The 13,402-nt window shown below is 46.7% G+C and overlaps 1 protein-coding gene across 12 annotated transcripts in view; it reads left to right on the forward strand.

Annotated features, from left to right (window-relative positions):
- The window catches only part of LZTR1 (leucine zipper like post translational regulator 1), a 317,240-nt gene that overhangs the window by 246,727 nt on the left and 57,111 nt on the right, over window positions 1–13,402 (forward strand). For 10 of the 12 annotated variants that reach the window (XR_013348515.1, XM_077839232.1, XM_077839229.1 and 7 more), the window contains one exon: window positions 7,919–8,024. The exons of 1 other annotated variant lie outside the window; for it this stretch is intronic. Coding sequence is in view for 10 of the 11 variants with exons in the window: in XM_077839232.1 (XP_077695358.1) it covers window positions 7,919–8,024 (106 nt within the window). In the remaining variant the exon portion in view is untranslated. Of the gene's footprint in view, window positions 1–7,918; window positions 8,025–8,383; window positions 8,507–13,402 lie in introns of those variants that run through there. One more of the 12 variants, XM_077839233.1, reaches the window with a different exon arrangement.

Below are 13,402 nucleotides of genomic sequence, written 5' to 3' on the forward strand. Positions count from 1 at the left end.
TCCCGTGGGACTGAGCCCAGCTGTCCACTCTAGGCATTGCGACCTAGCACATGGGGTCACAATGCTGAACAGTTTTGAAGAGTCCATGCTGCTATAGATGGAGATGGTAGGGCAGATGGACCAAACCTGAGTGGTGCTGTGACCCCATGTACAAGTTTGTAACACCACTTGGTTTGAGCACATTTCAGTTGTTTTGGAGGGCATTTGATGGACTTTATTCAAATTCATGCTTTCTGTGACCATCATGACAAAATCATAGCCTTAATTATAACTAGCCAGGGATTTGAACCTGGCTTTCCCATGTGAGTTTTCAGACCACTGATCTATGCAATTTCTCTCTTTTCCTGATCTAATGAATATTTAATTATACAAAGTGGAACAGCTCCAACAGGACAGATTGAGAAATCCCCACCCCAAATGTCCAATAGCCTGGCACTTAAGGTATTCACCTGGGATATGGGAGACTGGGGTTCAAGTCGCTAATCCAGAGAAGGGTTTAAATCTAGGTCTCCTGCAGTCCAGGTGTGTGTGCTAACCACTGGGCTGTTGGCTGTAATGGGGGCAGGCTCTGTCTTGGGTTGTTTGTGTGAAAGGACTGGTGTGTCTTAGAGAGCTAGGGTAAGATGCACAAAAAGAGTGTCTCCTATACATCACTAACTTTCACAAAATCACCACTCAGCTGCCACCAAACTATGTAGGCACCTAAATCCCTAAAGGCACCTGCATTTCTACTGGTGGGCATGCCCAAAGCTGACTAAATCCTGACACTGCCCTCACAGCTAACAAGACATTCAGAGCCTAAGCTGCTTCTTTGAGTAGATGCAGCCGTGTTGGTGGGTGCGTGCCCAGGGCTCTGGAGCCAGAGGACTTTGCTTAGCAATGTCTGTAAAGGGGCAGCGCTCACACCTCCTTGCCACAGCTTCTGGCTATATGAGGCAGCACCACCCTGACCCCTTTCATTTCCTTCTTACTGCCTGTGGCTGGAGTCAGAGCTTTGTGTGATTCTTAACCATGCAATCTCTCACTGTCTTTTTCTAGTGTTTGTTCTAGTCGTATATAATTAGTACCCTTAGTGTTAGTTAAATGTAGTGTTAATTACATTTAGTTAAGTATTTCCCCGGTGATGCCCTCACCATGGTTTAAACATTGTTATATGGGGAGAGCGATCCCCAACAACAATCCCCATACACTGCTTACTGTGACGTCTACGTCAAGGAGCGGTGTGCAATTTCTAGGTCGTTCTTGAAAGGAACTCAGCTGGCTAGGGACCTTCGCCTAAAGCAGCACCTGCTTGACCAGGCCATGTGGCCTGCTTAAGCACCGAGGACCTCCTCAGATTGGAAGTCACCCTCAGGTTCTGAGAGTGCTGCCATGTCGTGCTCTGGAGCCAACACCTCTCCAAAGGGATGGAGGAGGAGTTCCCCATCAAATGCACCGAGGAAGAGGTCACATAAGACCAATCCAGACCACTGCAGGTCTCATGAAAACTCTTCTGTCTCCTCCAGAAAGCGTGTGGACCAGCATTGTGTTAATGCCAGCATACATGAGGGTGTGGGTGCCTCTAACAGCTTCCTGATACTGAGCAGAGAGGTCAGAGAACCTCTACCATTGACTCTGATTCTTGAATCCAGTACTGACAAGAGTGATGCTGGCATCAGTTGTTTCCACGCCGGCGGCATATCAAGCAGCAACAGACCTCCTTTGCTTTTCCATCCTGACCCCTCCATTGATCCAGGCTTTTGCCAGGGCTGTGTCGTTTATAGCCTCATTGTGTGGATGGGCCACTGAACCTTTTGGTCCATTGGCACCACACTCCGATGTTCCCCTTCCACAGTCTGTGGAAGCAGGGCTGGTATGGGCTTGGTGCAAGGGATCTCTTTGGCACTGGGAAACTCCTTGGCACCATTGCATTCACACCACTGATGTTACCATGGCAGCTCTCGCTGCCCTCCACTTTGGAACCGTCAGCTACTTTGGTGCCACCACTGATTTTGGGGTCCACACCGCTCCCCCCATCGGGAACAATTTGGCAGGGCTCTTCCTTGCCTTCAATACCTGAGGATTTCAAGTCTTATCAGGACCTTTGGCGGTGCATGGCTGCTTCCCTGGGCATTCAGGCAGAGTTCCTGCAGGAGAGCACCATTATGTTGCTGGATATCCTGCAGCTGTCTGCTCCTGCGAGAGTGGCTCCTCTTATTAATGATGCGCTCCTAGAGCCTGCAAATGTTCTTTGGAGATTGCCAGCTTGGAGGGATTGCTCAGTGGTTTGAGCATTGGCCTGCTAAACCCAGGGTTGTGAATTCAATCCTTGAGGGGGCCACTTAGGGAACTGGGGCAAAAATTGGGGCTTGGTCCTGCTTTGAACAGGGGGTTGGACTAGAAGACCTCCTGCGGTCCCTTCCAACCCTGATAGTCTATGATTCTATGATTCAGTATCATGTATGACAAAGCACATGGAGAAACTCTGTTTTGTCCTGGTGCAGGGATCTGAGGGCTTTTATTTTCACCTGGATCCAAATTCCTGGTCGTAACTGTGGTGAACAATAAAGGCCAGCAGGGCAGATTTAAGTCCACTGCTAAGGATGAGGACTCTAAAAGGATGGACTTTATGGGTAGGAAGATTTATATCTCCTCCTTTTTGCAAATGCAGATTGCAAACCAGCAGGCATTGTTGTCCAAATACAAATTTGTAAATTAGATGTTCATGTCTAAGTTTGCAGACCAGATGTCTGAAACCTCCAGAGAGAAATTTGGGGCATTCATTACCAAAGGCTGCTTGATGGCCAAGACATCATTGCAGTCGATGCTGAACATCACGGACTCTTCAGTCAGAGTTGTGGCCTCCAAGAGACCATGAGAAGGGTATCTTGGCTGCAGAATTTGGGCATTGCTCCTGACATGCAGCAGGGTATAGATGATCTGCCTTTCAATGGCTAGGTGCTTTTTTCAGACAAGATGGACAAGACTCAGTACTTCAAGGGTTCTAGGGCCACCCTACATTCCTTGGGTTTGTACACACCGGCAGAGCAAAGGTGCTGCTATGGGCAGCAGCAGCAATACTGTCCACAATGCACTTTTGGGCAGTCTCAGCCTTCCATCGCAGTTTGGATGTGCCTGAGGCTCTTGGGCCACATATCTGTTTGCATGCAGAGGGTTCTGTTAGCAAGATTGCGCCTTTACCTGTTCAGATGTGGCTCAGGATGGTTTACCATCTGACTCTTCATTCCTTGGACAGATCGGTCCATCTACCTCCACTGGTCCTGGACTCCTTGTAGTGGTGGATGCTTCCAGAAAGTATATGTCAGGGCATTCCCTTTGTCCAGCCCCTACCAACCAGGTCTGTTGTCTCTGACATCTCCCTGGTGGGCTGGGGAGCACATCTGGAGTCACTGAAAATTCAGGTTTCAGAGTAGCAGCCATGTTAGTCTGTATTTGCAAAAAGAAAAGGAGGACTTGTGGCACCTTAGAGACTAACCAATTTATTTGAGCATAAGCTTTCGTGAGCTACAGCTCACTTCATCGGATTCATTCAGTGGAAAATACAGTGGGGAGATTTATATACATAGAGAACATGAAACAATGGGTGTTACCATACACACTGTAAGGAGAGTGATCACTTAAGGTGAGCTATTAGCAGCAGGAGAGCTGGGGGGGGAGGGGAGAAACCTTTTGTAGTGATAATCAAGGTGGGCTAGTTCCAGCAGTGGACAAGAACATCTGAGGAACAGTGGGGGATGGAGGGGGGGAATAAACATGGAGAAATAGTTTTAGATCTCTATCAAGCATTCTTACAACTACAATACCAACCTGCTGAAGTGAAGAAACAGATTGACAGAGCCAGAAGAGTACCCAGAAGTCAACTACTACTGGACAGGCCCAACAAAGAAAATAACAGATCGCCACTAGCCATCACCTTCAGCCCCCAACTAAAACCTCTCCAACGCATCATCAAGGATCTACAACCTATCCTGAAGGATGACCCATCACTCTCACAGATCCTGGGAGACAGGCCAGTCCTTGCTTATAGACAGCCCCCCAACCTGAAGCAAATACTCACCAGCAACCACACACCACACAACAGAACCACTAACTCAGGAACCTATCCTTGCAACAAAGCCCATTGCCAACTGTGTCCACATATCTATTCAGGGGACACCATCATAGGGCCTAATCACATGAGCCACACTATCAGAGGCTCGTTCACCTACACATCTACCAATGTGATATATGCCATCATGTGCCAGCAGTGCCCCTCTGCCATGTACATTGGTCAAACTGGACAGTCTCTACGTAAAAGAATAAATGGACACAAATCAGACGTCAAGAATTATAACATTCAAAAACCAGTTGGAGAACACTTCAATCTCTTTGGTCACTCGATTACAGACCTAAAAGTGGCAATTCTTCAACAAAAAAACTTCAAAAACAGACTCCAACGAGAGACTGCTGAATTGGAATTAATTTGCAAACTGGATACAATTAACTTAGGCTTGAACAAAGACTGGGAGTGGATGGGTCATTACACAAAGTAAAACTATTTCCCCATGTTTATTCCCCCCTTCCACCCCCCACTGTTCCTCAGATGTTCTTGTCAACTGCTGGAACTGGCCCACCTTGATTATCACTACAAAAGGTTTCTCCTTCTCCCCCACCCCTGCTGCTCTCCTGCTGGTAATAGCTCACCTTAAGTGATCACTCTCATTACAGTGTGTATGGTAACACCCATTGTTTCATGTTCTTTATGTATATAAATCTCCCGGCTGTATTTTCCACTGAATGCATCCGATGAAGTGAGCTGTAGCTCACGAAAGCTTATGCTCAAATAAATTGGTTAGTCTCTAAGGTGCCACAAGTTTTTCTTTTTGAAAATTCAGGGTCTGTGGTCAGAGCAGGAAGTGTCTCTGCATATCAACATACTGGAGCTTCGGGCCATCTGCGATACTTGTCCCGCCTTTCTGAACCGCATCGGGGACCCATCATTTACATATTTACCAGTGATACTGCTGTGATACATTACGTGAACAGACAAGGGGAGCACAATCCAGGGTGGTTAGGTTATGGCAGTTCTGCATCGAGGAGGCTATCACTCTAATAGCCGATCGCTTTTCCGAGGCCCAGAATCATCTCGCAGACCATCTCAGAAAAATTTTTTCCCTGAATCACGAGTGTTCCCTGAAGACAAGCATCCTACAGGTCATCTTTGCAGCTTGGGGCATTCCAACAACCAACCTGTTTGCTACAAGGGACAACAGGAAATGCCATCTGTTCTGCTCTCGAGGGGAATTCTGTCCAGGCTCCCTGACTGACACCTTCCATCTCAGCTGACATTAGCTCTTCTGTATGTTTTTTCCCAATCCCAGTCATACAACAGATCATCCTCAAACTGAAAGCGGATCAGGCCATGCTTATCCTCCTTGTACCAGCATGGCTGAGGCAGTGTTGATTCTCCAACCTTGTGCTTGTCAATTCAGCCTCCTTTATCCCTTCATCTTCATCCTGACCTACTCACTCAGAATCATGGTGTTGCCTTGCATCCCACACTCAGCTCCCTGCATCTCACTGTGTGGCTGTTTTGTGGTTGAACGAGAATGAAAAGTATGTTTGGCAGCCATTCTGCAGGTTCTATTAAATAGAAAGCCCTGTACCAAAATCACCTGTTTGAGAAAATGGAAGCATTTTTTTGGTGTGTTCATCAGCCCCGCAGAATTCAACTGATGCTGGTCTCTGTCCAGGACATCTTAGAGTACTTGCTGTGTCTTCGGTTGCCTGGTGGTGCCTTTAGCTCTTGAGGTCGCACCGGGTAGTGATTTCAGTGTTTCATCCACCCATTCTTGGAAGATCAGTCTTTTCCAGTACCATGGCAGCAAGATTCTTTAAAGGCCTTCTTCATCTCCATCCTCCAGTGTCTCAAAACCAGTTCCTCTGTGGGACCTTAATACTTTCCCAGTGGACTTAATGGGACCTCCATTTGAGTCTCTGGCATCTTAACCCTTTCTACTTTCTGTCAGAAAACTGCTTTCCTGGTTTCAATAACATCTGGAAGGGGAGTCTCTGAGTTGCAGGCTCTGAGAGCCTCCTTATACAGGGTTCTCGAAGGTGGTATATGTACCCATGTTTTTTCCTGAGCTGCAATCAGCTCCGGAGGAGCAGTATCTCCATACATTAGTTGTCAGATGATGTCTTGTCATTATACCATTACTGCATCTTCCAGAGCTAATGCAAACTTTGAAAGGGCGGTCCGGCAATCCTTAGTTACACTCTGAGCCCCACCTCCTGTGGATACTCCTTGTGCATCACCTATGTGGAATACTCGGTTGCATGTAATTGAAGAAGAAGAAAACAGTTACTTATTGTAACTGGTTCTTCTAGATGTGATACAGACATGAATTCCACTACCCACCCTCCACCTCCTTTCCATCAGAGTCTGGTCTCTGGATGTTCGTTGCAAAGGAACTGAGTGGGGTTGGGGCGTCACTGCCTTCAAAAGCCTGGAGTGGTGCTATGGCTATGAGGCGTGAGCGCTGCCCTTCTGCAGGTGCTGCTAGGGAAAATTCTCTTCCTCTGCTGCTCTGGGTACACACACGCCTAAGTGGAATACACACGTCTGCATCACATCTTGAAGAATCAGAGTTAGTAAGTAACCTTTTCTTACACCCAAGCCACAGTGGAATTCTCAAAGTAGGTGTTCCCTGCCCATCTCACTTGTGCAGGGCCTGATCTGGTTGATGCACTCAGAGCATGCTGAACCCACACAAAAGGGTAAGCAAGTCATCACCTGATAGCCTGGTGTTTACAGCAAGCACCAGGAGTGTAGGAAACATGTGTTAGAGCAGGGTTATGAAAACAGGTCTCCCACACCCCCAGGTGTGTGCAGTGGGCTATTGGGGGCTGGACTTGATGGCCTCTTGAGAGCCCTTCATTCCTATAATTTTAAAATGGGGTAGAGGAGTGTCTCTTCAATTCTTTGTGAGAAAGAGCTCACCTGGTTTGGGTACCTAAATCCAGGAAAGGGTTCAAGGCTAAGAATCCTGAGCATAGATAGGCGCATCCTTCCAGCCTCTCAATTTGGTATGTAAATCCCTTTGTGAATCTGGGCCCTAAGCCCTCTGCATTTCACTCCTGGCCAGCTCAGGCAGTTCCCTGCTCAGCTGCTGGCTTCTGAGAATCCGGTTCATAGGTGCTTAACTCTCCCCATACAATGCATGGGGAGCCTGACAACCTAACTCGGGACGTGAATTCCACTGTGTGGCAAAGTGCCTAGAAGTTAAGTGTTGCAATGCCAAGATCCCCTGCGTGAGCACAACTATGCAGGACTTAATCCCTGCTCACTGTATTTTTGGGCCATTGCTGTCATTCACAATGGGTACCAGAGAGTATGCATGCCTCAGTATGTTGGACTGGTCCACTGACTAACCATCTTGCTATACAACTCTTGGGGAAGTACTTTATGTACATCTTTGGAGGGAGCTTGCATGGACAACCATAGAGTCATAGAAATGTAGGGCTGGAAGGGACTTGGAGAAGTCATCAAGTCCAGCCCCCCTGCTCTGAGGCAGGACCAAGGAAACCTAGACCATCCCTGACAGGTGTTCGTCCAACATGTTCCTAAAAACTGCCAATGATGGGAATTCTACAACCTCCCTTAGAAGCCTATTCCAGAGGTGAACTACCCTTATAGTTAGAAAGTGTTTCCTAATATCTAATGTAAATCTCCCTTGCTGCAGATTAAGTCCATTACTTCTTGTTCTATATGAGCAGCTGGCCCCTGAGCCAGCTGCTTGGGCAGCCCTGGGATCAGCCACACTGGCTGCTGCAGAAGTCATGGAATCCATGACTTCTGCAACCTCCATGGCAGACACGGAGCCCTAATTATTACCAACTTGGAACACAGATTTGTTCTCCTTGACTAGCTTTATAGCTACCTCTTCTCTGCCCCTTATTATTATGGTTTCTACAACAACAGACTTCAAGCATACTGCAAGCAGAACCTGGAAATGAATGTTACAGTGGAAAATGTGCTTCAGGTAATTGTCCCTGATCCATTTTAATTAGTCATTGGTAGTCTTAAATACAGTAAATATTCAAGAAATTCAAAGAGTCCAGCAACACCAGCCAGAAGGGTCTGTGATTTACTCACATTCTTAGACAAAAATAATTGGCTAAACTGCAGTTAAGATTATAGGGATACTATAATTTTTGGGTGGAAAAGCATTAGAATGCCATGGAATTGAAACAGAATTTGTAAACAAGAATGTGCAAAATTTGAAAGTATGGGGATGAGTTAAAACATTTGATGTTTCTAGGCCAAGCTGTTATACAGATGTGACTGGGGAAAGTGTATTAAAATTTTTACAGAGTAAGTAATACTTGTGTTCTTCTTCAGAGGCTTCTGTGCATCCCTACTTGCAGGTCTGACATCCTCTGGCTTCAAGTTCATGGAACCTCTACTACAGCTGTATCCAGTGGGGCTGCATAAGCCCTCCTAGTGATGTCAGTGCTCAATATCTGAATCTATATAAAGCAGTGCAGACCCCAGTGTCTTCATTTCCTTCTCCTCTCCTGTGCAAAGCAGTAGGATCCTCGCTGTGTGTGACTTTCTGTCTAATTATTTAATAGACCATCTTTGCCATCTGAATTTTCTTTTATTCACTTTAATTATAAGGAAGAGAGAATAGTGTAGGAGATTGATCTGGTGTTGGTCCATGCAAAGATGGCTGGAGTAGAGCCCTAGAAAGGCTGTAAGAATATCTGACAGTCTACCTGAAATCAGACATGTATGTTTAATGTCTGGTGTGCTCAGGTGAAGCTCACACTCCATCACATTCATCCCCAGAGTATGCCATGATCAGCAATTGAGTCTAAAGGCCTATCTGTCTTTCAAACCAGTGACACTCAGACAGCACAGGCCCTGCTATCAGGCTGACAAGGCAATAAAATCTGGGCCCACAATGACCCTCCTTGGCACAAAAATGCACTACTATTAAATGAGTGAAGCCTTGGAACCTGGCTCCAGCCTCTTCACCGGCCTCAACTTGGGCCTCTAACAAGGGTTCCAGTGCCAGGTCTGTGCCTCAGGCAGCACTGACCTCCCCTGTGAAGCATTATCAGGTGTTTTCATCTGCATTGGCACTTGTGATGCGGATAAGTTTGACTCCCCAAATGGTATTAGTTTCGAGACCCGTTTATTGAGAGAACATCCTCAGCTGTTGAAGATCCTTCTATGGCACCTGCTGCACCATCCTAGGAATATACACCATCTGCACAGAAAAAACAAGGAAAGGAAAGCATAGGTCTGGTTCTGGGGAAGTGAAGAAGGAAAGAAGAAATTCCCCAGGGTTGATTTTGGAGAAGGTCTCAGCTCCTAAGTTGTCACTGGCCCTGTAACAGCTGCAGACTTCCCCAGTTCATGTTCCTGGTAGTCCAGCAACTTTTCCCAAGACTGGTCAACTAGTCCACATACAAGATTTTTGCTTCACTGGTGCACGGTTTGGCTTTGGAACTTACTCCTGATTCATCTCTGGAATTCCTGTTCAGTGATGCCCAGGATCTCCCTTTTGCTTCACTCAGGCCCCCTTTGAGTGAACCATCACCATCAGCCTTCATACACCTCTTCAGTTCCACAGAGCACTCTGTCTTCCATGATATCAGGAGTTCACAGATGTTGCTATGGCATTCCTTCACAAAGCCTTAAGGACACTACTTGGTGGTGCTTGAACTGTGTGGTCTCTGCTGCATTAGAAAAGAGAAAGGGTACTAAATCTGCTCCCTGGGCACAGAATTTCCTCGCTCAGTAGGAAATCATATTTGTTGGGATCCAAGTGTATTGCCAGTTACTAGGCAGTGACAAGATACTAACAGTACACCCTCTGGGATGCAATTGTTCTGTAGTTGATTCCTAAAGATCAGGCTAAGGCAGCAAAGGATCTTGCCACTGAAGCAGAAGTATGGCCTGTCATTCCCCCCATGCGGCCTATGACACCTCTGCCCCTTGCAACAGAGCCACGGCCACAAGATATTTAGGAATTAAATCATAGAATCATAGAATATCAGGGTTGGAAGGGACCCCAGAAGGTCATCTAGTCCAACCCCCTGCTCGAAGCAGGACCAATTCCCAGTTAAATCATCCCAGCCAGGGCTTTGTCAAGACTGACCTTAAAAACCTCTAAGGAAGGAGATTCTACCACCTCCCTAGGTAACGCATTCCAGTGCTTCACCACCCTCCTAGTGAAAAAGTTTTTCCTAATATCCAATCTAAACCTCCCCCCCTGCAACTTGAGACCATTACTCCTCGTTCTGTCATCTGCTACCATTGAGAATAGTCTAGAGCCATCCTCTTTGGAACCCCCTTTCAGGTAGTTGAAAGCAGCTATCAAATCCCCCCTCATTCCTCAGACCTTACCCCAGAATCACAAGTGTGAATACAGAATTTGAAAGTTAAGGCCATTTTACTGAAAAAATCAACAAAACCTTAGAAATTTTTGGTAAGATGAGACCCTGAAACATAATCCAGAGACCGGTATGAGACCTAAGGCCTGAACTAAAGTAATGGTCAAGACTTTGCTAACATAAAGCAAGTTAAGCTGTGATCCAGAGGCAGGCTCTGCTCACAGGAGCTGGCAAGAAGAAGGCTAATGTTGCAAATATACATGTACCTAAAAGGTACGAAGCACTAGTAATATAAACATGTGCCAGGACAGTACCAGAACATTCCGGTACTAGCACATTCCACATAGATAACAAGGAATATACTGACCCATCCTAAAGACAGGGGCAGGAGGGTAATATGATGGATAGAGTTGTTTTGTTTGAACCAACATGTACAAGGTGAGAGGCAGCACCCTAACACATAGTGGGGTTGCACCTCTATACGTCAGAGTAATGTGTAACTTATTTGTATCGTGAGCTGTAGCTCACGAAAGCTTATGCTCAAATAAATTGGTTAGTCTCTGAGGTGCCACAAGTACTCCTTTTCTTTTTGCGAATACAGACTAACACGGCTGTTACTCTGAACCCTGAAGGGTTGTCTTTGTCTGGCCTAGGGGGCAATGGAGAGTCCCACCACTGACTAAGCAGGTCCATTGTCAGGGGGTACATATTTGTAGTATGTCCTGTAGAGTCTCTGGGAAACTATTACTGTGCTTCGTTTGACAATAAACCTGGCCAGGTGCCTTCGTACCTTATCCGAGTCTGTGGTCATTGGGGATTCTTTCGGGGTCTGCTGTGTCAGCTACCTGCTCAGAGCTGAAGCAGCACGAAGAGGGAACGCACACATGCAGCTGACTGTTATCAACATTGAACAGAGCAGAGCACCACACTGGTGATATCTGACGACATTGGTGTGGTGACACCACAGTTGGGAGCCGCATTCCAGTTTCTTGCACGCTCTTCTCTTCATTTACCACCTCCACGTCCTTTAGAGACTTCACAAAGCCAAGTATGAAATCACATCAGACTGCTGGATACTGAAGACTACGCATCAAGGTTACTCCATACAGTTCTTCATATACCATCCTGCTTCCAAGCCCCCCTTCTCAGTTCCTCTTGACAGATCCTTTGGAAGATAGATGGCCTGAAGGCTGAAGAGACACATCAGAACCTTCAAAATGAGGATGATCACTATGGCAGTGGTTCTCAACCAGGGGTCCGGGGCCCAATGGGGGGCCAAGAGCTGGTTTCAGGGATTCAGTCAAGCAGGCCCAGCATTCGACTTGCTGGGGCCCTAGGCAGAAAGATGAAGCCCCACTGTATGGGGCTGAAGCCTGAGGCCCCAAGCCCTACCATCCAGGGGCCCAAGCCCCACCGCCTGGAGCAGATGCCAAAGCCTGAGCAACTAAGCTTTGCGGGGCCCCTTATGGTGGGGGACCCTGGATAATTGCCCTGCTTGCTACCCCTAATGCTGGTCCTGGCTTTTATTTGCAGAAAAACAATTGTGGCACAGGTGGACCGTGGAGTTTTTTTAGCATGTTGTGGGGGCCTCAGAAAGAAAAAGTTTGATAACCCCTGCTGGTTCGTCATTCCCCCTCCCTATTCCAAAGAGACTGAAGGCTTATCTACATGAACATTGAGTTCTCAGCAAGCTGGGGTGAAAATCTATCCTGCACTAGTGTGCCACTCACTAAGTATTCATGTGGACCCTGCTGCTGTGCACTGAAAGTTCCCTGGTACACTTTGATCTACCCCACTTTGAAACAGGAGTAGATTAAAGTGCATTAGGGAACTTTTAGGGTGTGTCAGCAGGAGCCCTACGGAAATTTACCCCACACTAGCATGCCGCACACTACGTTTTCACCCCAGCTTGCTGCAAATCATTGCTCATATAGACAAGCCCTGATGCATGATTCTTGATTTGAAGGACACCTACTTTCACAGACATAAAGCAATCACATAGGAAATGCATGAAGTTTTGCATAGGAGAAAAGTTTTTACAATACAGCGTTCTCTGTCAGCCTGTCAACAGCACTAAGAGTGTTTACTGAGCGCCTGGCTGTGGTGACAACCCAGCTAAGGAAAAGAGGAATATATGTTTTGCCATATCTATACAACTGACCTCTCAAAGCCAGATCATGGCAGGAGCTCTTCTGCTCTTTGGTCCTGACCTGTCATTTAATCAAGACTTTGGGGCTCAAAATCAAGTGGGGCATGTTGAACTGTGCCCTTGTAAGAGCCTCACTTTTATTGGCACAGTCTGAGACTAGCCTGTGGACAAGATGTTGCTGCCAGAAGACAGATTTCACAGTACCGGTCAAACTCTGCAAACCTTGCAATATCAGCTTTGCCAAATTATCTGGTTCTTTCTGAGGCTCATGGGACTTAGGCAAGAGCTAGGCATCTGGACACCCCTGGTAACGCAGCAGTGTGCCTGCCCACAGGCAGTAAGATAGTCATCTAGGGAACTTTTAGTGCAAATAGCTGAGTGCCAAGTGAGTTCAGGGGGTTGTGCATCACAGTGGTGCTGAAAGTAGGACTTAGATGCCTAAAATAGGGACTTATGCACCTAATTCCTTTCATGCATTCAGGCCAAGGCAACTAGACCAACATGAGTGGTCTCTGGAAACATCGTTGTCTTGCCATCTCTTCCGCACGTAAACATCTGTGCTAAAATGCTTTGCTATAAAGGCAGAAAGGGTCACCTTTTCTGTTCAATAATGGTCAGGAAGAAGGAGTCTCTCAGGGTCACATTCCTCCTGGACTGGAGCAAGAACTTTGTACTTTCCTGGCAGTACCTCATACCCTGAGAGAGGATAAAAACTCTTGTCATTGCTCCAGAGTGTCTCAGAGCACTGGTATGCCAAGCTGTTGCATCCTCCTTTGAGCTACCATGTCACGTTCTGCTATCTCCTGATCTTCTATCTCAGGCTGGAAGAGAATTCTGCATCCAGATCTAGTATCTTTGCATCTGACT

This window comes from Eretmochelys imbricata, chromosome 21 (genome assembly GCF_965152235.1).
Source record: "Eretmochelys imbricata isolate rEreImb1 chromosome 21, rEreImb1.hap1, whole genome shotgun sequence".
NCBI lineage: Eukaryota > Metazoa > Chordata > Testudines > Cheloniidae > Eretmochelys > Eretmochelys imbricata.